The following is a 22,926-nucleotide window of genomic DNA, read 5'->3' as shown; positions in this document are numbered from 1 at the left end:
TCTTGAGAAATTCTTTTTGTTTTTTAAGCTTGTTATGATTTCAAGGAACCTTTCCTGGGTTTGTTTTGTTTTATTTTTTTGATTTTTTCATTTCCTGACCTGCTCCATTCAGGACCTCAACACAGCCTCAAGATTTCTTCTGACATGCACCATCTTGATGTTCTCTCTCTCTCTCTCTCTCTCCTTTTTTCTCTCCCCTTCCCTACCCTGCATCCCATTCCTCTGGTTTTATCTGGCCATAGAGAGCAGGGCTGAGGGAGGGATCGGAAGAGAAAGTCAAACCACCACGTCCCCGGGCCCCAGAGAGTGACACAGGAGATGAGGACCAGGACCAGGAGAGGGACGCAGTGTTCCTGAAAGACAACCACCTGGCCATAGAGCGCAAATGCTCCAGCATCACGGTCAGCTCCACATCCAGCCTGGAGGCTGAGGTGGACTTCACGGTTATTGGTGACTATCATGGCAGCGCCTTCGAAGACTTCTCTCGCAGCCTGCCTGAACTCGACAGAGACAAAAGCGACTCTGAAACTGAGGGCCTGGTGTTCTCCCGGGATCTCAAGGGGCAGGATGATGAGTCTGGGGGCATCGAGGACAGCCCGGATCGAGGGGCTTGCTCTACCCCGGATATGCCCCAGTTTGAGGTACAGTGGAGTTTCATCGAAACCTGGGCCCAACCAGGCACTGCATGCTCAGAGGGCCCTGGGCCATGCGGGAGAAGACTGAGCAGCCAGCTGCAGCCTGAAGCTGCCTCATGTTGCATGACTGTCCCTCCGCAGAACAGCATGGCTCTGTGCTCGCATGTTGCCATATCGGTTTACCCCTAACACGCGCTCCTTGGTGTTTTAACCCTGTGACCCCATTGCTTGCTGAGGTCAAGCAATGACAGGTGGTCTGTTCTCACTCAATTCCTCATCTCCTGCCTGTGTTGCATGGCACCTGCAGAGAGCATGTGTCTGTAGACTCTCGGGCTGTGGAGCCTGGTCTGAATCTTGAATGGTTTTTCCCATTCAGGCTCAGGCTCATCTCCCTGGGCTTCCTGGGGAAGGGGCAATGGTTTAAGTTCATCCAGCCCTGGGGTCTCAGGATGGTAGTGGGAAACACCTGGAGAAGAGGATACATAGTCATTGAGAAGGACACAGGGACTAACTGTGCCTGAGCTTCTCTGTTTTGTGGCCCTCCTCAGTAGAGCTACAGAGAGATCTTTCTGAAACTCATCTCTGTCCATGTTGCTCCTTTGCTTCCTCACCTCTTCCAGCCCAGCCTCCCTCCCATGCTCCCAGTAAAATGCCAGCTCATCCATTCTGGGTTCTCACTCCACGCTGTACCCTTTGGGTTGAAGGTTGTCCTCCCTTTCTGTGCCTTGCTTTGAGATAGAGCTCAGATGTCAGTTTCCTAGCATATGCTTTCCTGACTCCCTGTGCAGAAGTGTCGCTCTTGTTGCGTTCCCCCCCCACCACCACTCTGTAACGCCTCTGCTCCAGGATTCTCCAACAGTCAGTGACTGACAGGCCTGCTCTGCCGCTCCTCTAAGCCTGGCACCTTCTCAGCACCAAGAGATGATTCATTGAATGAATGGCTAGATGGCAGGGTTACAACCATCTGTAAGAATCCCTTTCCCCCCAACAGCTATATGACAAGCTAGTGTCCATTCATCCATTCAAGTTGTGTGGGAAAACCTGAGTGGGAATAGCACAGCCTGGTGGAGGACTTGGATCATTTAGCTTAAGACTTCTAGAGTAAGTTTGGAGACAGGTGGCCTTCAGGCCAGATCTAGCCAGAAGATGTGTTTTCTTTAACTCTGGTTTAAAAATCATGGCATTAAATATAAAATCCAGGGGTTCATTATATCATTTTTTAAAGAATCAGATGGTCCTATCTCTAGAGGCCGTGATAACAGTTGGCCAAACCTGAGTGGAGTCCACCTGCTCTCCACCACCTCCGCCCTCAGCCCTTAACCAGTCCCTTCACTTATTTACACCTTCTGCCTCACCCCTTGCAGGCCTCCATGTGTGTGGCTCCTGCTCTAGTTCGAATGAAGCAGTTGGAAGGTGCAGGTTTAACTGTGGAAGGCCTTCAGGATTCAACAATATTATGTGCACAAGGAAGACATTTAGCATGGGGACTAGCACTGGGCGTATTAGTAATAGAATTATGAACGTCCTCTTAATGGTAGCCTAAAAAGGCATACAGCCCCCTTGCAGGGACATGGATCAGGGACACAAGGCAGGCCTGCCTGGAGCTGCCAGCAGCTCTGGCTCACCCTTTGGGCTGTTTCTCTGTGACTTCACACCATGCCTCTTCTGCCCTGACCTCACACCTTCCCAGAGACCCGGCCAGCTGTGGGGTAGGACACAGCTCTTAACCTATTCCACAGTTGCCTGTAAGCAGACATCTTATGGGTCTTGAGTCAAAGTATCCTTCTTTGTTTCCTTGTAGCCAGTGAAAACAGAAACCATGACTGTCAGCAGCCTGGCCATCAGAAAGAAGATTGAGCCAGAGGCCATGCTGCAGAGCAGGATCTCCACTGTGGACCATACCCAGGTAGTCTGCACTTCCCACTGGAGCCTAAGCATGGGTATTGGGCATTGGGTGTGGGTTCCCACTGCCATGGTCAAGCTCCTTGGCTAACCTTCCCACCTCAGCTTCCCTAGAACCACCATTTTAATCCTGATGCTCTTTTGAGCCTCAGAGTCCTCCCCAAACTCTGGGGGTGGGAAGAATAGGGCAGATCAGACTTCTTAAAGTCTTGATTTCCCCATCTGTAGGAGTGTTGCAAGGTCTAGTGGCTAGTGGGTTAAGACCTCTGTTTTTTTGACTACTTGATGGAATTGGAGGGTTTTTCCCAGGGATGGCTTGGGGAGACCAATCTCAATTTGGTCAGAAGAGCTCATTGTGGGTCATTTTTTTTTAATGTATGGAGTGTCCACGTTAGTTTGGCAAAATGAACAAACTAGGTGGGGAAAAAAGCACCAGAGCCTTTTTCTTAGCATTCTGGCACCCTGGGGAAAGCCAGGCACACTGCTTAGGGTGTGTTTACCACATTTCTTCTGTGGGTTTTAAACTTTGAAAATTGAGGTTATGGGCCTAAGAGATGCCCTCATGATTCTTTCTGACCGGACAAGCTGCAGTTCTTGCAGCTTTCCTCCTAGTGACCAATCTTTGTTTCAAGAACTGAAATAAGGACTGGGGATGTAGCTCAGTAGTAAAGTGCTTGCCTAGGATGCCCAAGGCACTGGATTTGCTTCCCAATATTGCCAAAAAAGCAAAAACAAAAACAAAAAAAAAAAATCTGAGATGAGACATAAACCAGAAACATAGGCAACGGTATTATTTCCAGAATTTTCTCTCCCACTTTTGTAAAAATGCTACGAGTTATGAGGCTGCCTAGCATCAATCAAGACTCTAGTGCCCGTTAAGACTCTTGAGTTCTGATGAGCTGTGTGACCTTGGGAAAATTGCTTTTTCTCTCTGACCTGCTTTGTTTTTAGTAACTTGTATTTTGTTTTCATACAGAAAAGTAAAAAGAAACTAAAATTGACTCTAACTCTCATAGCCTGATAATTCTTATTGACATTAAAACAAAACAACAAAAAATTTCAGTTATAAAATTCAAACAGAACCAAATGAAAATTTTCTTATGTTGCCTCCCAGAGGGAAAAAAAGTATGCATATCCCAATGTAGATACCTTCATCTCTATATACTTAAAATTATTACACAAAAGTGATTATTTTCTTTTTTTACCTTTTTAAAATACATATTTTGAACATCAGCATACATTAACATATGGGTCCCCAACTTACTCTGGAATTGGGTTCTAATTTGATTTGTTGTCTCCCACTGATATACCCTATCATGGTTATTGTCTTTTGCAGTTAATATTCAGTGCTGTGGTGAACTTCCTTGTTCATATTTCTGGGTGAAGTTTTGAAAAATTATATCCACAGGATAAATTTCTATGGATTGCTAAGTCAAAAGTTACATGCACTGAAATTCGGATAGAATGTGTCAGATGGTCTTGGATTATATTTCATTTGTCAAAGAAAAATGTTGAAATGGGCGGTGCTGTGTACCTTCTCTATGGTTTTGTGTGTGAACTGCTCCCCAATGCATGCTCATTCCACAGCCTGTCACTCTGTAACTGGAATGGTATGAGCCCAGGTGACAGCTGAGGGCTCTCTCCATCTCTAACAACCCCTCTTCTGGCCAGCAGGTTGATGGGAGTGCCCCAATGGGGAAGGAGTTCATGACAACCACCCCCTCCATCACTACGGAGACCATATCCACCACTATGGTAAGTGGAACCCAGGAGGCATCCTTATGACCAGCCCCCTCACCCCACAAAATAGCCAGATAAGTGAATGATGCCCAGGCTGTTTCAGGAAGCTCGAAGCTGCCCTGTCCCCATTGGAGTGAGACATACAATCATTTACTGTCTGGAACCTAGGTTGCCCCAGGACATACTATCAGACCTCAGTTTTCCAAACTGAATGATGTGGGAGGTGGAATCCCTGAGTCTGTTATCCGGGCCATCTCAGCTGTGCAGGGGAAGAGGGAGGATGGTACTTTTTGATTCTTAGCATGCAAGAATCTTATCTCCAGATTCTGCTGGCGAATCTCACCTCCAGGCTGAGAGCCCTTCACCAGGGCCCACATTGGAGGCTACTCTTGTCTCAGGCCACTTCCTCACCATGGTCAGTAGATGGCAGCAATGAACCTTAGTTTGTAAACTCAAGATTTTGGACACCTTCCAAGAAACCTTAGGGTTCTGCTACCTATTTACTGTCTGATTCATGAAGGAAGGTCCTTGGCCACAGGTGTCCTCATCTATAAAATGGGAATACTCCCCATTCTGCCTCGTTCATAGGTTCTTTTTTTAAGTATTTTTTTTAGTTGTTGATGGACCTTTATTTTATTCATTTATTTATATGTGGTGCTGAGAATAGGACCCAGTGCCTCATACATGTGAGGCAATGCTCTACCACTGAGCCACAACCGCAGCCCCTCATAGGTTCTTTTAAAAACTTTCTTTAATATATAACTTTCAGTTGTAGATGGACACAATACCTTTATTTTATTTGCTTATTTGTTTATTTTTTTAATGTGGTTCTGAGGATCGAACCCAGCCTCACATGTGCTAGGCAAGTGCTCTACCACTGAGCCACAATCCCAGCCCCTGGTTCATAGGTTCTTAAGAGACTTCAGAGCCTTTAATAATGAAATAGGATAAATAGCCTTCAGCACACCAGTTATGGTGTCAGGCAATAAGCTGAGAACTTTGAATAGATTATGAAACCAAAGCGGATGTTCTCTTTTACATCCTTTACAGATGAGGAAACTGAAGTTCAGAGAGGTAAAGTGACTTACCCAAGGTCACACACAATAAGTAACAGTGCTAGGTTAAGCCCAGGCATCCTGACACCAGAAGCCCCCCTTTCAACATCAACCACTCTGCTCTGCTCCCTTATCCTGCTTTTGGGCACTTCGGCTGCATGGGGCTGGGGCTGGGGCTGAGGCTGTGGGTAGACGAGGTAACAAGTGCCTGATCCAGGTATGTCATGAGCTACTGAGAGTTGTAGTCAGATACTTTCTCTTGCCAAACCCCTGATACACACATGAAATGAGAATTCCATTGATTTAGACTGCTCCAAAGGTAGGTTTTGAATAAATTAAAATTTTAGGATCAATAAATCCAAACCAGTTACCTGCCTGCTTACTTTTCCCTGGTCACTCGGTTCCTCCGCTCCGCCTAACCCTTCACCATGCAGCATTAGGATGCTTGTAGGGCTAAATTTAAATTCTACCTTAGGTGAGTGGACAGTTACAGCATTCATTTACTCATCCATCCATCTGTCCATTCATTTGTTCCAAAAGCATCATTAGGTCTCTATGATCTACCTGATGGGAATACAGAATCAAAGAAAATACACTGCCTGCTAGGATTCATTTGTTCAGTCATCATCATGAGCATCTGTAATGTACTGTGCCCCTGTATGTAGGTCCTGGGCACACAGTGGTGAACAAGGTCCAACTCTCCCTCTTCCTGGCTGGATGACCTTGGGCAAGTCACCTGAACCTCTCTAAACCTCAGTTTTCCCCTTCTATAAAATGGGGTCGGGGCAATAACAGCACATATCTCAAAGGGCTCATGTGAAGATGAAAGTAATCTGTGTGAAGCCCTGAGAACAATGCTCTGCACACAGTAAGTGGTCTGTAGATGTGAGCTGCTGCTATTTCTTTCCTTCCCTCATGGAACAGCTAGCCTAGGGACCACTGGGAGGATAACTCTGGGTGACACCTCTGGCAGCAGGAGCTGGGGAAGGCATTATCTGGTCAGGGACAGCTGAGCTGTGCATGAAAGATAGATTAAGGTATGGTCACAGCAGAAGCCGTTCTAGGCAGCAGACAGAGTAGGGGTAATGGTGGGTATCTGAAGGAGAAGGCAGTGGTCAGTGAAGTCAGATGTCAAGTGTATGAGGAGCTGGGGGAGTCTGAGGTGCCTACGGGACATTTCCAGGGGAGAGTCCAGGAGACGATTGGCCTTGAAGGCCTAGAGCTGGAGAAAGATCTGGTCTACAGGTTAAAATGGGGGAGGAGAGGCTGGAAAGAGGGCTGGGCCAGAACCTTCAGGGCCTCCAACATCATGTATGAAGTCCAAACTTCATCCCAGAGACAATAGGGAATCACTTAAATTTTTAAAGTAGGTGCATGATATCATCAGTTATGTGTTTTGTTAGGAAATGAGCCACTGTGTGGAGTGTGGACTGTAGCAAAAATTCCTCCCTCCCCTTCCCTCCTCCCTCCTTCCTGCTTCTTTCCTTCCTTCAATAAATATTTTTTGAACACCCAGGACATGTAAAGTACTATGCCAAGCACTGAATCCAGCCCTGGAGAGGACAGTGTCCCGAGCTCTGAGGCTCATACTGGGAGAGACAGAAAGACAAGTCAGGGGATGGGCATAGGAGCCCGTATCCAGAGGGGCCTGGCTGGAGCTTGAGGAGGTGGATGTAGAGGGGGTCCCTGGTTAGGGAGGTCTGGAAGGAAGCAAATACAGGATTCAGTCATCGGTAGAAGATTCCCGTGACAGGAGGAAGGAAGGAGTGGGGATCTTGTTCACTGGCCAGTGGTTCTCACAGTGTGGTCGCAGGCACCTACAAGAAAGGCAGATTCTCAGGCCTGCTCTAGACCTCTTGACTCAGAAACTCTGGGGCAGGGGCAGCAATCTGTGTTTTCATAAGCTCGCCAGTAATGCCCATCAAGTGCGAGAACCACTGATCTAAGCAGCATGAGAGGAGGGTGCTCTCTGTGTGTTGGGGTGAGGAGGCAGCCAGTTCCATTTGGGATCCTATGAGTCTGAGGTGCCTACGGGACATTTCCAGGGGAGAGTCCAGGAGACGATTGGCCTTGAAGGCCTAGAGCTGGAGAAAGATCCGGTCTACAGGTTAAAATGGGGATTTGGGTTTTTGGGTTTTTTTGTTTTGTTTTTTAATATTTTTAGTTGCAGATGGACACATTGCTTTATTTTGTTTATTTAGTTTTATGTGATGGTGGGGATCAAACCCAGAACCTCACACATGCTAGGCAAGTGCTCTACCACTGAGCTACAACCCCAGCCCGGGATTTGGGTTTTGATGAGGCAGCAGAAGTCCCTAAGGTTGAGGGTGGCCTGTGAGGAGAGCCCTGAGTGTGAAGGCGGGACTGCCTTGGCCAGGGAGAGGACCACTCCTCCTTGAGGATACAGGAGGTGCAGGGAGGAGGGAGGCTGCCTTTGTTTTGAACAACTTGGTCCCATTGAGTGTTTTCGGTGTGAAGATAGAGGAGTGGCTTGACCCCAGGAAAGGGAAAGAGGATGCCGTGAGAGAATAAGCAGCTCCTTCACAGCATGGTCCTGATTAAAAGGGCTGGTGGCTGTTCTCTAAGCCAGAGGAAGGATATGAGCCCAGAAGCTACCCTCACACTCGGGGATCCCAGGTGCTTCTGAGAAAGTGCCTTGTGATGGTGTGCCAAGTGACCAGGTCACCGACAGCCTCTGCTCGAGGCAGGTAGAGGGGAGGCAAGGAAAAGGCAGAGGGTTTCTGTTCTGTCCTGTCCCTTGGCAGGCAGGCAGGCAGAGGTCCAGGCCAGTGCCATGCACAGAGCAGGACCAGGGGTCAGTCAGTTGAGAAACTGCAGAATTGGTGGTTCTGGGCTCCTGGATAGACCAGGCTGAGCCTTGGGATGGTACAGAAGTGGGAGGTAGCAAAGAGCTGGGCCTCTGGTCAGATATGGAGCACTAAGTCCAGGAATGATTCCAGGAGGACCTCGTGGTTAGATCTCAAGGTAGGACCAGGAGAATGGGCCTGAGAATGAAAGTCCCAAGGGCAGAGTGGTGGCATAGAACATAAGCACCTGTCAGACTTGGGGTCTTCCTCACGTGGGGTGAGCTTCTGGCTGTTCCACTGACTTGCTGGGGGACTTGAACAAGCCACTTAACATGCTTTTGCCCTCCTGTTTCTCATCTGCAAATCAGGAATATTAAAAATGATTTCCTACAGTTGTGAGGATTAAATGAGGTCATGCATGTACTAGCCTCTGATGCCTAGCACATAGCAAGTACCCAGAAAGCAGTAGATATGATATTAATCACCAACCTACATGTCTATATTTCTCCTACAGATTTTAGTTTGTGAAATCCTTTCCCCTCTGTTAGCTTCATGAGGTCTCCATGGGAATGAGCATGGGTCCCTTTTTACAGATGAATCCATGAGACCCAGAGGGAGGAAGTGGCTCTGCCCCAAGTCACATGGCTAGAATGTGGCAAGGACAGGACAAGAACCCGAGTGTCCCAATTTCTCTGTTAGTGCTTCCAGAGAGCAGTACTGTGTCTTGTTCACCACAGTGTCCCTCACACCAGGCACTCAGTAAATGTTCGTTGAATGAGTGTGTGGGTGTGCACGTGTGTGTGTGAATGAGGGAGTGAGATCTGAATGATGCCTTCAGTTCTCTACTTCTAAGTTACTACTCAGCCTTGTGGCCATGAGAGCCATGTGGTCACGTGCCCTGGCCATCCTGGGGCCTACATACCTGAGACCTAGCCATCTGAGCACCATTGTTTCCCCAGGAGAACAGTCTCAAGTCCGGGAAGGGGGCAGCTGCCATGATTCCAGGCCCACAGACGGTGGCCACGGAAATCCGTTCTCTTTCTCCGGTAAGTGGGCAGTGCCAGCTCAGGCTAGGGGACTCCAAGCTGAAGACATGGGCATGGCCCCCCTTGTGGCCTGCAGAAAGTGCAGGTTGGGCCCAAAAGGTGCCCTTTTAAGTGCAGAGCCAGGAAACTAGATCACTTTCAAATGCCCATAGGCTCCATGGTGCCCAGTAGAGTCTCTGTAGTTTCCCTCCCATCCCTGTTGCGCTCACACAGGGCACCGGCCGTGTGGGGTGCAGCCCTTACCTGTTGTGCCTGCCCTCCTTGCCCACTAGGAAGAGCAATGAACTAGGAGTCCAGAGTTTGGATTCTAGGCCTGGCTCTGCTGTGGCTGCCCCACCTTTGACCCTGAGTCTGTCACTCTGAGGTCTTTTCCAGCTCTTTGCTTCTCTGAGTCTGTTTTCATCCTCTAGCCCCTGGTTGCGACAGGATGGGGGATCAGGAGGGCTCCATCTCCACCTTGGATGCCTCGGTTCATCCTTCTAAGATGCCAGGAATCTCAGATTCCGGGTGTTATTAGGATTCTGGGCCTCAGGAATCTCAGGCTCTAGGAATCTCAGATTCCCAGGTTTGAGAGTTTTATGGGTCTAGGATTTTGATGATTTCGGGATTCTTGGATTCTTAATGGTTCAAAGTATCTTGGCTTCCAGCCTTCACCTTCACAGGGCCCCTGCTTGTACCTGGATTCCCCCATCCCGCCCGCCCCTGCAGAGCCCAGTGTCCTGACCTGCTGCCCGGGGTGGGGGTGGTTATATTCTGCAGATCATCGGGAAAGATGTCCTCACCAGCACCTACGGCGCCACCGCGGAAACCCTCTCAACCTCCACCACCACCCATGTTACCAAAGTGAGTAGCAGCAGGTGCCCGGGCCCCAGAAGGCTGCAGGCGGGAAGGTCACTACCGTGGCTCAGCTTTGGCTTCTCAGTCTGTAAGGTGGACAAAGGAGACCTGTGGTGCTGCCATTTTCTAGAGTCTGTGCGCATTGCCCTGAGCTACTGTTGTCCTACGCCCGGGCCCTGCACTCACAACCTTGACAGCCAGTCTAGGGGATGAGACCCTCTCCTTCAAAGTAACTGTGAATTATGGCATTTGCCTTAAGTGCTGGAAGAATTTAGAGGAGGTATCATGAGGGTGGCTCCCCAAGAGTCAGAAAGCATCTCCTGGGAAAAATGTTTTGAGCAGGGCCTGGGGTTTCAGACAGGACCCCTGAAGGAGGTGAAGACAGTGGCAGGTGCTCTAAGCAAAGTAGAAGATGAAGCCGAAACTGCGTGTTTGCTTCCTTGTTCATTGAGCCAGTGCTACCGAGCATCGACCTCACGCTGGCCTCTGTGCCTGGGGCTGCCGGAGGTGGCATAAGTGGGGCGTGTCTGTGGGAAATGGGGAGCAGCATGTAGAGAATGGAACAGGAAAATTAGGCTGGCTGGGGGCAGGGGAACATAGAACAGAGCAAATAAGACAGGTACCAGGAAGCATCTAACTATGGGAGGTCTGAGTCTCAGGGAAATTAGAAAACCATGGAAGTTTTCAAACTGAGCAGTGGCCGAGTGAAAACAAGCTTCAGAGAGGACCTTAGGTCCGCCAGGAGGTGCAGATGGATGGAAAAAAGAAGGAGAGTTATGAAGACAGCTTGAAAAAACAAACAACAACAATAAAACCAAAGGCTTGGGGGCTAGGGCCTGGACCAGGTGGAAGTTGGAGCTGGGAGGAGGAAAGGCCAGAGGAGGGAAGCATTCCTGGAGGTAGCAGTCATGAAGCAGCCAATGAGGACAACAGATTGGGGGAGTGGAGCAGGTGGCCACACAACCACATCTGAGTTGTCAGGAGGGAGACAGGAGAGGGCCCATTCAGGGCTGCAAGCCTGGAGGCGCCAGGCTGAGCCTGGGGGTTGTGACTGAGGTCCTGCAGAGCCATCCAGTAAGTCTGATGAGTAGCACTGACCCTTTGTGAACACAGACTCTGTCCCTGCCTGCTCCCACGCAGGACTTAGTACTTTGTCATGTTTCCCAGAAAGAATCGTTGCACCAAAAGCTTTAGTGAGCAGCGTCAATGACTCTTCAAGCCTTATGGGAAGGGCTTACATCACACACCCCACAGCATACAGTCCCTCTTGGCCGTGCCACTTGGGAGCCCCCTCTTTCTGTCCCACCCCCCTAACTCCAGCTGGGATTTCCCCCAGCCATACCCTCCTTAAATATGCCAAACAGTTAGGTCCTGCCCTTCTTCTAAACTTGCTTCCAGACCCCAGCAAACAGTGGAGGTAAAAAGTATCATAGTACAATCTTCTCTTGTAGTATTGTTCAAAGTCATTTAAGGTAGAACCTTGTCACCATTCACATTTCATTCATGTGTTCATTCAACAAACCTACATTCGGCACCGCCCTGGTCAGATTGGGCAAGGGAGTTGGGGAGGAGGGGGTACAGATATAAACAAACTACGGGCCCTGCCCTCAAAAGCCTGCAGCCTGATGAGGAGCAAGCCCATAAAACCAGCATAGGCAGAGAGGCCCAGAGCCAGAGAGATATAGACTTAGCTCCCCCAGGAGTAGTGTGACAGGACAATCTTGAGGCACTGCCAACCAGGATGAGGGAGGCAGCTTCTGAGCTAGGCTTGGAACAGTGTGGTAGTTGGGGAGTGGTGGCAACCAGGCGAGACCTGCCGTCTGAATTCCCAGAACTAGAAAAGGAAAATGCTGAGGAAGCCAGGAGAGAAGGGCACACTGCTGGTATCTTGCCCTTAAGAGATGCTTTGGGTAGGTTTCCAGTCGTGGCCTGCTGCCCCAGCAGACTCAAAAGAGACCTCACCTCGCTTTTCCTTTCCTTCTTCGTTTCCCTTGTAGACTGTGAAGGGAGGATTTTCTGAGACAAGGATTGAGAAGCGAATCATCATTACTGGGGATGAAGATGTGGACCAAGACCAGGTATGGGGACAGGGGATGTCATTTCTGGCAGCACTGCCCAGTCCCTCCTATAGTGGGTGACCCATGGACGGCCACTGTTTTGGGCAGGGAAAGTATCTACTTCTTGCTGACCCTTTCAGAGAAGGAGCCCACAAGGAAGAGTCATTGAATAGGAGACAGAAGGGGCCAGAAGATCGGAGCTGTAGTCTATCTAAGCATTTCACTCTGCCCCCCCCCACCCCCATTTCCCCAGCTGTGCACTAAGGAGCTTGTGTTCTCCAGCTTCCCTCCTCTCACTAGTCCATGGCGCCTCACTGTGTTATTCTACCCACCAGGCCCTGGCTTTGGCCATCAAGGAAGCCAAGCTACAGCATCCTGACATGCTGGTAACCAAAGCTGTCGTATACAGAGAGACAGACCCATCCCCCGAGGAGAGAGACAAGAAGCCACAGGTAAGGCTCCAAAGTACAGTGGCTGCCAGAGGAGGAGGTAGCAGTAGCAAGATCCTCAGGTGGTCATTTCAAGCCCAAGTGGCTTGATCCCTAGTGCCGCTTTGACCCCTCACCTGCCTGATTTGCAGGTCAAAGAGACAGGCAGCTCCCCCAAATGGGAGTCAGAGGAAGGAGGGGATGGAGTATTCTCGATTCCTTCTTTTGGGGTTCCAGGCCTCAAACCCAGAACAGTAAATCCAGAAGTGGTAAGAAAAGGGGACAGAGGAGTGACACTTGGGATTGTGGGGAACAGAGGGAGGTTCACATGACCTCACTGGACACTACCTATAAGCTGGAATCAGAAAAAGTCCTACCAGGCCTAGTGTCACATTCCTGTCCTCGAGTCTCTGTCTCCATCAGAGGTCACTGGATGTTGCTAAGGGGACATGATACCCAAAGTCCTTGATCCCATCTGTCTTTCGGGACTGCAAAGCCTTGACTTCACAGGCTTCCTGAGATCATAATCTTACAGCCCCCCAATGTCTTCCTGTTTCTTTGTGGGCCCTCAGTGCCTTGGAATAAGAGAAATGAGATGGTATTAGGGAACATAAGGCCTCCAGCAGCCTAAACTGGGAGTGATGTTTTTCTGGCACCTCTTGAAGCTTACCACATTTTATCAGACCTATAAAACAAAATCTCACAAATATTAAGTTGCATGAAATAAGGCAGACACAGCAAGTACATGTCATGATTCTATTTATTGGAAGTTCAAAAACAGGCAAAACTTTGATCCCAATGATGGTAAAATTCAGAATGGTGTTACTTCTAGGATGCAGTAGTTACAGTAAAGAGGTGCAGGGGAACCTTCTGGGTGCTAGGAACGTATCTCCTACTGGTTACATGGGAGCATACACATAAAAATTTGTCACAATCTTATTGACACTTGGTTTGTGCACTTTATACATTTTTACACAATGAAAAAAATCTATGTCAAAGATCCCATAAATAACAGGTGGTCTCCTTTTTTGCCCTTTTCCCTAAATAAATGAAACTAGCATTTTCTAGAAAGATATAAGAATCTTTCTCTTCCTTTGATTACCAGCTCCTTAATGTCAGAAGAAAAAGTACTTAAACATTTTTCTGCTACATTGAAAGGCTGTTAACCTTTGGTCTAGAGCAGACTTGTCAATAGAACTCTTTCTACAATAATTTCTGTGCTATTTAATAGGGTAGCCACTAGCCAAATATGGATGTTGAGCACTTGAAATTGGCTAATCCAAAATATATTGTTCTTTTTTTTTAAGTTGTAAATGAACACAATAACTTTATTTATTTATTTATTTATTTTAATGTGGTGCTGAGGATTGAACGCAGTGCCTCACACATGCTAGGCAAGTGCTCTACCACTGAGCAACAACCCCAGCCCCCCAAAAGTGATCTTCTTTAAGTGTGAATAAATGTAGGAGTTTGAATATTTAATGTGAAAAAAAATGTAAACTATCTCAATAATTTTTACAGAAATTGTAATGGATATATTGGGTTAAGTTTTATGTATCTCTCTCTCTCTCTCTCTCTCTCTCTCTCAGACACACACACACACACACACACACACACACACACTGAGGGGGAGAGAGATCTTTTATTTTGTTTTTCTATGTTTTGATGGTGCTGGGGATCAAACCCAGGGCCTTGCACATGCTAGACCAGTACTCTACCACTGAGCTACACCTCCAGCCCCCAAAATATATTATTAAAATGAATTTCACCTGTTTATTTCTATCATTGTTTAATGTAAGTTAAAATTAAAATTTTTATTTTGGAATTAAAGTGTTCTATTTACCTAGAAAAGTTTAGAAAAATTAATAAATATCATCTAGAAAAGGTCCTGTGTAGAAAATCTTTTATACAAGTCATTGTCACTCTTGTCCTCTCTGTTGTCTAGTAATTCTTACTTTCTCTCCTCAAATCTCAGAGTGGCAGAGGATAGGTCACTTCCCAAGCTGGTGCAGAACTGGCTGCCTCACCTGGGAACCTTGTTTAGTATACAAGTACTGGAGAACCCTCTGAGTTGGAGAGGCTGGAGGGGACCTGGGTACTGGAGTGCCTGGGAATCCTAGGGAGGCCCTGTGCAGTCAGGTGTAGGAGCCACTAATGCTAAGAGCTCTGTACGGGAATCCAGGGACCAACTCTAGCCATTCCCCTGACCAGCGTGTGACCATGGGTCAGTTTTTTTTTTTTTTTTTTCCTTGTGGGGGACTCAGGGTCCTCATTTTCAGAGTGAAGAGGTAGAGCAAGCCCCCTTCTGGTTGTGTTCTTCTGGCTGTTGTGTGACCCTGGGGGTCCCTTGTGTGTTGCTCATCTCTTCTTCATTCTCTTTCATTCCTCATCTTTCCCTGGGGATTCCCAGCCAGCCCCCGCCCCCAGGCTCCGGCCTTCCCCTTTCTCTGGCCTTTCAGGGTTCTTGTCCCAGCCTCCACATCTGGCCTATTCCACCACCTTGGAGTCTCTTACATCGGCCCCCTCACTGCTCCTAAGCTGTCTCATTCCCTCCTCTTCTGTTCTTTCTTGATGTTTCTGCCCCCACATACCACCATTCATATTCATGCTCTCCCCCTCCCTCCCTCCATCCTTCCTGGGGATCGTTCTGTAAAGGTCACCTTGTTTATGTTGTCCTGGAGAGCCAGTTTTCCCCTTGCCTTTTCCACCCCATGCTTTACCACGACTTATTGTCAAGGAGCCACCCCTGATTCTTAGGAGAGTAATGCCCACTAGTTCTAGGGGGTGGTCTTTCCTGAATTAGAAACTCTTCCTGAAGGTGCTTCAAAATCATTGTTGTAGTGGATAGATATATCTTGTTACCCCAAAGAAAAGCCCTGCAGTCCTACAGGCCTGATTCTAATCACAAGCCCTGCTCTTTATTGTCTATATAACCTTGAGCAAATAATTCTTTCTTCTCAGACTGTGTTTCCTCATCAGCCAAACAGCAATGACAATCATAGTAATAACTAAAAATTGCTATCACTTATGGAGTGCTTATACTGACCCAGGCACCAAGCTCTTTGCTGATATAAGTACTATTGTCTGCTAATTCATTTTACAGATGAGGAAACTGAGGCTCAGAGACATTAGGTGGCTTGTTCACAATCAGGGAGCAGGGAACATGATGGATTGATTAGGCTAAGCCTAATCTGTTAGACTCCATATCTACCCTATGGTCTTAGCCTCCTCATCACACTGACTTTCTGTAGTCTCTTTCTCACAGGGTTACAGAGATCATACATAGGTGGTACTTAGCATAGTGCCCAATAGAAGTTCATTATGATCATCATTACCATTAACTGAAAGTAGGCTAACAAACGTTGCACATAGGTACTCTGCTGTAATACACCTAGAAGAATAAATTGTAATATAGTAGTGTTTAGATGCCCTGGTGCTTCTGAATTGCCTGTGGTCTTTTGAGGACATCTTATATATCCATTAGCTTGATTACACTGACTTATAGAGCAATCATTAATCAATGAGCAAGCTTAAAGTGTAGCCTGCTGATCTAAGAAACAACAAACAAACAAATAAACAAAAACCTAGTTAGGAATCGAATAGAAAGAATATGCTCAGGTTTTGGAGCCAAAAATACCTTGAGAGCTGTGTGCCCACTGGAACCTCTCTGGGCCTCAGTTTCCTCACTGGTCCAATGGTGTTCATTTATAAATAGGAGCTGCTGAAATAATTCAACAGCATCTGTGACATATAGGGATGGCATCTTGCAGGAAGAATGTGCTCAGTAGGGAAAACCTGCTTTCTTGTCCCTCTGAGATCTTGCTGTGTTTAGGGGACCAGGAGAGCCCTAATCAGTCAGACCGTAGACTTTCACCACCAGCCTGAGACCCTGTTCCCACAAGGGTGTTCATCTTGCTGGTCTTCCTCTTCTCTTTCCTGATTCTTCCCAAAACATCTGTCTCTGCTCCAGTTGGATCTTGGTCTTCCATCTTAAACTTCCTCCTTGAAGTTCTTGCTGTGAGTGTGAAAAACACATCCATGTCACACGGAGTCCTCACCTTCTCTCCTGCAACCTCACAGACCAGATGTGTGGTTTCTGCTCCATCTTCTCCCTCTGGCCCACTTCCTTCAGAAAGCACCTGTCTTCCAAACTCTGCCAGCAAGGGGGTGGCACTCACCCAGCTCCTAAAGCTGCCATGCCTTCAAAAATTTAACTACATGGGGGAAAACTGACCTGTTCAAAAACAGGAACCAACTTGCTAAAACATTGACTTCCTCTGGGCCTCAGTTTTCCCATCTGTCAAGAAGGATCCAAGCAAGATCTTGGATGAACAAGAAGGATCCCTTTTTGGCAACTTCTTTAGCACTTGACCATCTATAAGTGGCAAAGGCAGGGATGATATTCCATGTGCTAAATGGTTTTGAGTCATTGCCACATGGCAGGTACAGTGTTGGGCATTGGTGCCCTTGCCCTTCAGGAGATCAGGGCAATAGTAATAACAAGAACAGCTGCTATATATTCAGTACTGACCATGTGCTAGGTCCTTGATGAGACTCCTCTTTATAACTGTGTGGGGTGGGACCCATTGTATAGAAGCGACTAAGGCTTAAAGAAGTTAAGAAATGCACCCATGATTTCAGGGACTTGAGAGGTTGAGGCAGGAAGATCACAAGTTCAAGGCCAGCCTCAGTAACTTAGTGAAACCTGTCTCAAAAATAAATAAATAAAAGGGCTGGGGATATAGCTCAGTAGTAGAGTACCCGCAGGATCAATTCCCAGTACCACAAAAAAAATGCAAATAAAAAGTAAACACTGTAGTCTAGGGTTTAATTTCCAGGGCACAACAGACTCATGGAGAACAAAAGAGAAAAACAAAAAAAGATGGAATATCTGTAATCATAACTAAATATTTCATAGAACTGAGTCAAGATAGGAAGAAAAAGTAAAATGACTGTGATCTTAGCTCCCCATTGTTAAAGGACATCTTAACAAATTTTCAGGCCAAAGTAAAAAATGTGTCTCCCGGGAAGCAAGTCGGTGAACACACATGGACTCTGGAGTCAGGCGAATGTGGGTCAGTTCCCAGTGGCCACACACAAGCTGTGTGGCGTTGCACAAGCCACTCTACCTTTCTGAGTCAAAGCAAAGGGCACGTGGTAAAGGGTAGCTAAAGTAACTTCTTGCCTTGTATTTATAGGTGAGTGACAAAAGTTACTAAATTTCCTTGTCCTCCTCTTTTTCCTTTGTGCCCCCCTGCCTCTGGCTGCCAGGAATCCTGACCTCCGTGAAGGGGTGCTGGCATGTCTGGTCCAACCCACGCCAGAAAACCATTAAGAAGGGGCCTTCAATCTGGATTCTCCGACACCAACACTCATGTCCCAGCTGCAACGTACTGTCACTGATGAGAGACTGGGAAGGGAAAGCATATATATATAGATATATATAGATATAGATATATATACAGGAAACACCGCGTCCTTGCACTGCTGCTGGGGCTGGCGGAGCAGTCGGCCGACAGCAACAACCAACATCTGCCACAACCTACATTTCCTTTGCAGACAAATTGAATAATTGGTGGGATTTTTCAGGAAAAAAAAAAAAAATGACAACAACCATAATCCCTTCCTCTCCATGTTCTGCAAACCGCAAAAGCAAGCCAGACCACGATGATTGTAGAAGTTCCATTCAACCCTGGTTGTGCACAGTCCAGTTCGTGGACAAGCGTTCCATTTGTTCTTCTCCATCATCTGTTGCCCCCTCAAATGCAAAGGAAAACAGTCACGCAGCCAAGCAAGAGAAGTCGCAGCAGCAAGTCACACACAGGCAACCATTCTCCAAGAAGGAAAGAAAGAAAATCTCCCACTTGGAAAAGAGGAGCAGGAACACTGGATTATTGTTTTCTGGGTCTTGACACTGGGCTGCAAAATCCACCTTCTTTTCTTCCGCCTCCCCTCATCCTCAACTCTCACACGTCTTGTCATTTTTTTTGTCTCTGCTCCCTCCTGCCCCTATCCTGCCCCATCTCCCCCTCTGTGTCCTGGTCCTGCTGAGGGCCACTGCAGATGACTCTCATTTGAAACAAGAAAAAGAAAAGAAGAGAAAGCAAGAACAGAAAATGAAGCCACGGGAAGGGAAGTAGACATTGTATGTTTCTGGTTTCTCTTGATGAAGGTGCAGCTCGTAGGAGATTTGTATGGATGTGCTTTTAAGTTATGTATATTACATATAACAGGAAACAAATATTAAAATAAACAGTGATGGTAAGTATGAAGCTGACATTTTAAAATTATAATTATCTGACTGTGATTGATGTATCCCAAGGTCCCTAGATCTTGCTGAACTAGCCCAGCTGAGGAGACCTGGACTTTGGGTGCAGCGGCTCCCAGTTGGGGCTGATGGGTTCAGTGTAGTATACTGTGTGTGGTGTTTGTAATTGGGTGATTGGTGGGGAGAGTGGGGCCCCCAGTGGAGACATGGGGGCTCACTAAGAAGGAAATAACAGAGGCCTGAATATGCCGGTCCAAGATGCCTTCTCCCCCCAGCAGTAGCAGCCGGGACCTGCTCTGTGCTCAGATCCAGTGTCCAGAGTTGGGACTCTGCTGCTGAGGTCCCCACAGTAGAGGTCCCCTAGCTCAGTCCTCCTACCTCCCTAGGGGGCTTGCCTTGATTTTCAGTCCTCTCTTTGTTTTATTATTATGATTTTTTTTTTTGCCATGTCTTGCCCTTCCCTGATGACTAGCTCCACACCGGAAGGGAGGTGGTGCCCCTGGCCAAAGTAGAAGATGGTGGCTCTAACCTGGCTCCGTGAAATGCCCAGCTCAGTCTTCTCCTCTTCTCCTTTCATATTCTGAGTCATTCTCTTTTTCCTGGGCCAAAGTAGCCATGATGAAAAGGCCATGAACACAGGACAGACCCCAGTAGGTCAAAACTGCATTTCCAAAGGCCTCCCCTACTCCTAACAATGGAGAGCAAAGGGCAGTGTTGTCCAAAGGCTCCGCCTCTGTGTAAGATCCTGACCCAGGAGACCTCCTGCTCAGTCTGCATCTGAGCTCTGAGCCTTTGCCCTGGAAGTCCCAGCAATTGTCTTGAGACCACAGAAGCCCTTGGATGAGCCCTGTTACAAGCTTGGCATTGCCCCCTGGCACACATGAGCTCCCTCAGGCTTGCCTGCTCAGGGAGAATCTCCTTCTGAGAGAAAATGTCTCACAGCACTTTAATTTCTCAGCCTTGCTTCTAAAGTGGTCAATAAATTCATACAACAAATATTTATTGAGTACCCATTTGTGCCAGGCACTGTTCTCAGGAGGAAGGAGAAAGTGTGAAGGAGAGGAGAGATCTGGAAAATCACCTTGACCAGGCTTATGTCCGCAGCCGTGCCTGGCCCATCTGAGAGCCTTTTCCCAACTCATACCTAGGGATGTCCTCCAGAGGGCCCAGCATAGATGTACCCCACTTGGCTTCTCAGTTAACCCTATAAGGTGTACCTTAGTCATTTAACTGGTGCGGACCTGAAGTAGAACAAGAAACTAGAATATCTTTTGTCTCTGTGGGCAAATGGGAAGTAGAGCAAATCTCTCAGATTGCAGGGTTGACCATGTCCCCCACTGCTGCCTGGTGCAGGCCAGTGGATCCACTGAACTCCCTCTAAGTGCAGCAGCACACTCTATCTACCAGGATTTGTAGAGAAGCCACAGAACTTTCTTCCTGTCCTTCTCAACCTGAGAATTCCCACTCTTCCTGGGCCAAGAGCTGGAATGGCTCCATCCTCTCAGAGCCACTAGGATTTTGGCTCAGGCCCCACCGTCTTCAAGAACCAGGCATCATGAACACACTGGATACACCTCAAAGGGAGGATATTTGTTCTGTGTTTTGCACCTGCCTACAGACACTGGGCTTCAGGGTGGGGATGAAGTGACTGGGCTTAGCTTGTGAGCCATCAGGATTTGGGGAGATCCCCATCCCATGGATGCTGTGACCTTCCTTCTATGGAGTAGCAAGCAGGGACACCAGGGAAAAGGGAACCTACAAAGCTGAAATCTAGGGCACTATTTCCTCCTCCTCTCCATAGAGAATAGAGATGTTTGTCTTGTCTGTCTTCAACCTATTTTTCCTTTTTTATACTTCTCATCCTTTCTGTGCTGCCTCTCCATCTGGGAGGCTGGGTAGCATAGCGGGGAAAGTCCTGGAGGGCAGTCAAGGTTCTAGGTGACCATTCTGACTCAGCCCCTGACTCACCATCTGACCTTGGATTAGTCGCATTCCTCCTTTGGCCACTGAGCCCCACTTGTGAAATGAGCAGGGTGAACTAGATGCTCTCCAGGGTTTATTCCCACTCTGCCATCCTACCAATCTTTGTTTTCTCTTATTTTGCTTTCTCTGGATCTTTTCCATCTGAGGGTACAGAAAGTGCCAGGACCTGTTTCAGTTTTTGAATCCTGCAAGTACATTCCAAGACTGGCCTGAAATTGCATGAGCAACATCACTCTAAATAATTTTTTTTTCCAAAGCACCTTACCAACCAACTGCGATGCTGTCCTGTTCCTTTTTACTCACACCCCTTCTCCTCTCTCGTCCCCACGCTCCCCCACCTCAGTGCTCCGTGCTGTATGCGTGTGCTCTCTGTTCTTGTATACTCAATAAAAGTGAAATAAATGTGTTTGATGCTGAATCACAGATTTCCTTGGTCTCCCTCTCTTTGACCTTGGCCATTGGTATGAGTAGGTATTATGGGAAGGACTAAAACTGGAGCGGAGATACCTCAACTTAGAATACTTGTATTTTACAAATGTTTGGAGCTCCTGGTGTGGCCCAGGACTGGGCTTCGGTTCTGTAGGTACAACAAACGAGGCAACCTCCTTGCCATCCAGGAGCTCAGAGGCTAGTGGAAGAAACAGACAACAAAACGGGTAACCAGAGCAAGACAACTGCAGATGGTTAGCACCAGCAAGGAAATACACAAGAGGGAGAGGATGGAGAGCCACTGAAGGAGGTCACTTTAAACTAGGTGGCCAGGGCTGAGTGGTAGAGTACATGTTTAGCAGGTGCGAGGTCCTTGATTTGATCCCCAACACCTCAGGGTCGGGGCATGGCAGCCAGCTGGGGCCTCCCTGAGGTGGTGATTTTTGAGCTGAATGAAGAGAAAGATCAAGTAAAATGAAGAATGTGGGTGAGAATGTTCTAGGCAGAGGAAACTGTAAGTATACATGCCCCAAGACCTGGAGGGTGTGTTATATGGAAGAACAGCATGGGGTCCCTCCTCTTCCTGAAAGAAAAGCACCTCTGCTCAGGTCTTTTCCTGCAACACCCACCTCACTGGGAGCCTAAGGAAGAGTATGTTCAGCAACCCCCAACTTCAGCTTTGCTTACAACCTCCATATATACTCCATACCCTCACACCAACTGCCCATTGTTGACTACTCTTTCCTTAAAATGACTCACTTTGGGGAAACAAACTAAACTTATTTTAAAAGGAAACTATTACTTCCATAAAAAAAATTTAGTGTCACTTGCAAATAAAGGAGGTTTCCATAAAAATAAATACAAAAAATATAGAAGTCAAAAAACATATCTGGGTAAAACTTAAACTCATTCCTTGTGCCATCTGAGGTACATATAGAACACTTTCCATTTTATTCTATCAAGTGACTCTCTACTCCACCTTTTTGTATTGTCCAAAATCTTACAGGCAAGTCTTTTTTCCATGTATATACTCTTTTTCAGAGTTTAAGTCATTTTGTGTTTACCATTCTAAATACTTTTTAAAACTTATATCCTAAGTATTTCCCTATAATTTCAAATACTAAATACGATTTTTTTCTTTGTAAAGGTAATTCATTAAATGACACAAAAGGCAATGCAGTAACAAATAATTCTTCAACATTCTCGGAATTCCTGTCCCTTGTCAAAGGCAATTGTTGCAAGAAACTTTGTGAACCCTTTTCTGAGTTTTTATAGGTTCCCTCTAATAATTTGTCACCTCTAGGGTTCTGGAACAGAACTTGGTTTGCAAGCATTGAGTCCCTACATAACTCCTAAGGACCCCACACCTTCTGGATCAGTACTTTTGTCTCCCATGGATGCAGGGCTATCTTCTCTGCTTCTTGGGAATAATCTAGAGTGCTTCAACTAGAACAGCATTTCTCAACTGAGTAAGGGGAATGATTCCTTCCCCAAGGAACATCTGGCTATGTCTGAAGACATTTTTGGTTTTCAGATCCAAGGGGTGTGCTACTGGTATCTAAAAGTTAGAGCTCAGGATGTTGCTAAAATCCTACAATATGCAGGACAGCTGTGAACCTCAAAGAATTATCTGACCCCAAACGTCAACAGTGCCAAGGTTGGGAAACCTTGATTTGTATGGACATGCAACCCCACAAGGTGGGATCCCTGGGTCATCATCTGTTCAATGCCCTGGAGTT

At 47.1% G+C, this 22,926-nt stretch overlaps 1 protein-coding gene across 35 annotated transcripts in view; it reads left to right on the top strand.

The window, feature by feature from the left end:
• The window catches only part of Epb41l1 (erythrocyte membrane protein band 4.1 like 1), a 107,117-nt gene extending 85,941 nt beyond the window's left edge, over nt 1–21,176 (top strand). For 13 of the 35 annotated variants that reach the window (XM_048811012.1, XM_048811006.1, XM_048811001.1 and 10 more), the window contains 8 exons: nt 243–641; nt 2,437–2,541; nt 4,209–4,292; nt 9,099–9,185; nt 9,945–10,028; nt 12,020–12,100; nt 12,415–12,531; nt 17,779–21,176. In XM_048811012.1, the coding sequence (XP_048666969.1) occupies nt 243–641; nt 2,437–2,541; nt 4,209–4,292; nt 9,099–9,185; nt 9,945–10,028; nt 12,020–12,100; nt 12,415–12,531; nt 17,779–17,787 (966 nt within the window). In that variant the 3' untranslated portion in view covers nt 17,788–21,176. The remainder of the gene's footprint in view (nt 1–242; nt 642–2,436; nt 2,542–4,208; nt 4,293–9,098; nt 9,186–9,944; nt 10,029–12,019; nt 12,101–12,414; nt 12,532–17,778) is intronic. The other 22 variants (XM_048811031.1, XM_048811003.1, XM_048811000.1 and 19 more) reach the window with 7 other exon arrangements.
• Nucleotides 21,177–22,926: the final 1,750 nt, after the last annotated feature.

Source organism: Marmota marmota, unplaced genomic scaffold (assembly GCF_001458135.2).
Source record: "Marmota marmota marmota unplaced genomic scaffold, marMar, whole genome shotgun sequence".
NCBI classification, from domain to species: Eukaryota; Metazoa; Chordata; class Mammalia; order Rodentia; family Sciuridae; genus Marmota; species Marmota marmota.
The sequence above is the reverse complement of the archived record's forward strand: the minus strand, read 5'-3'. Positions and strand labels throughout refer to the sequence as shown.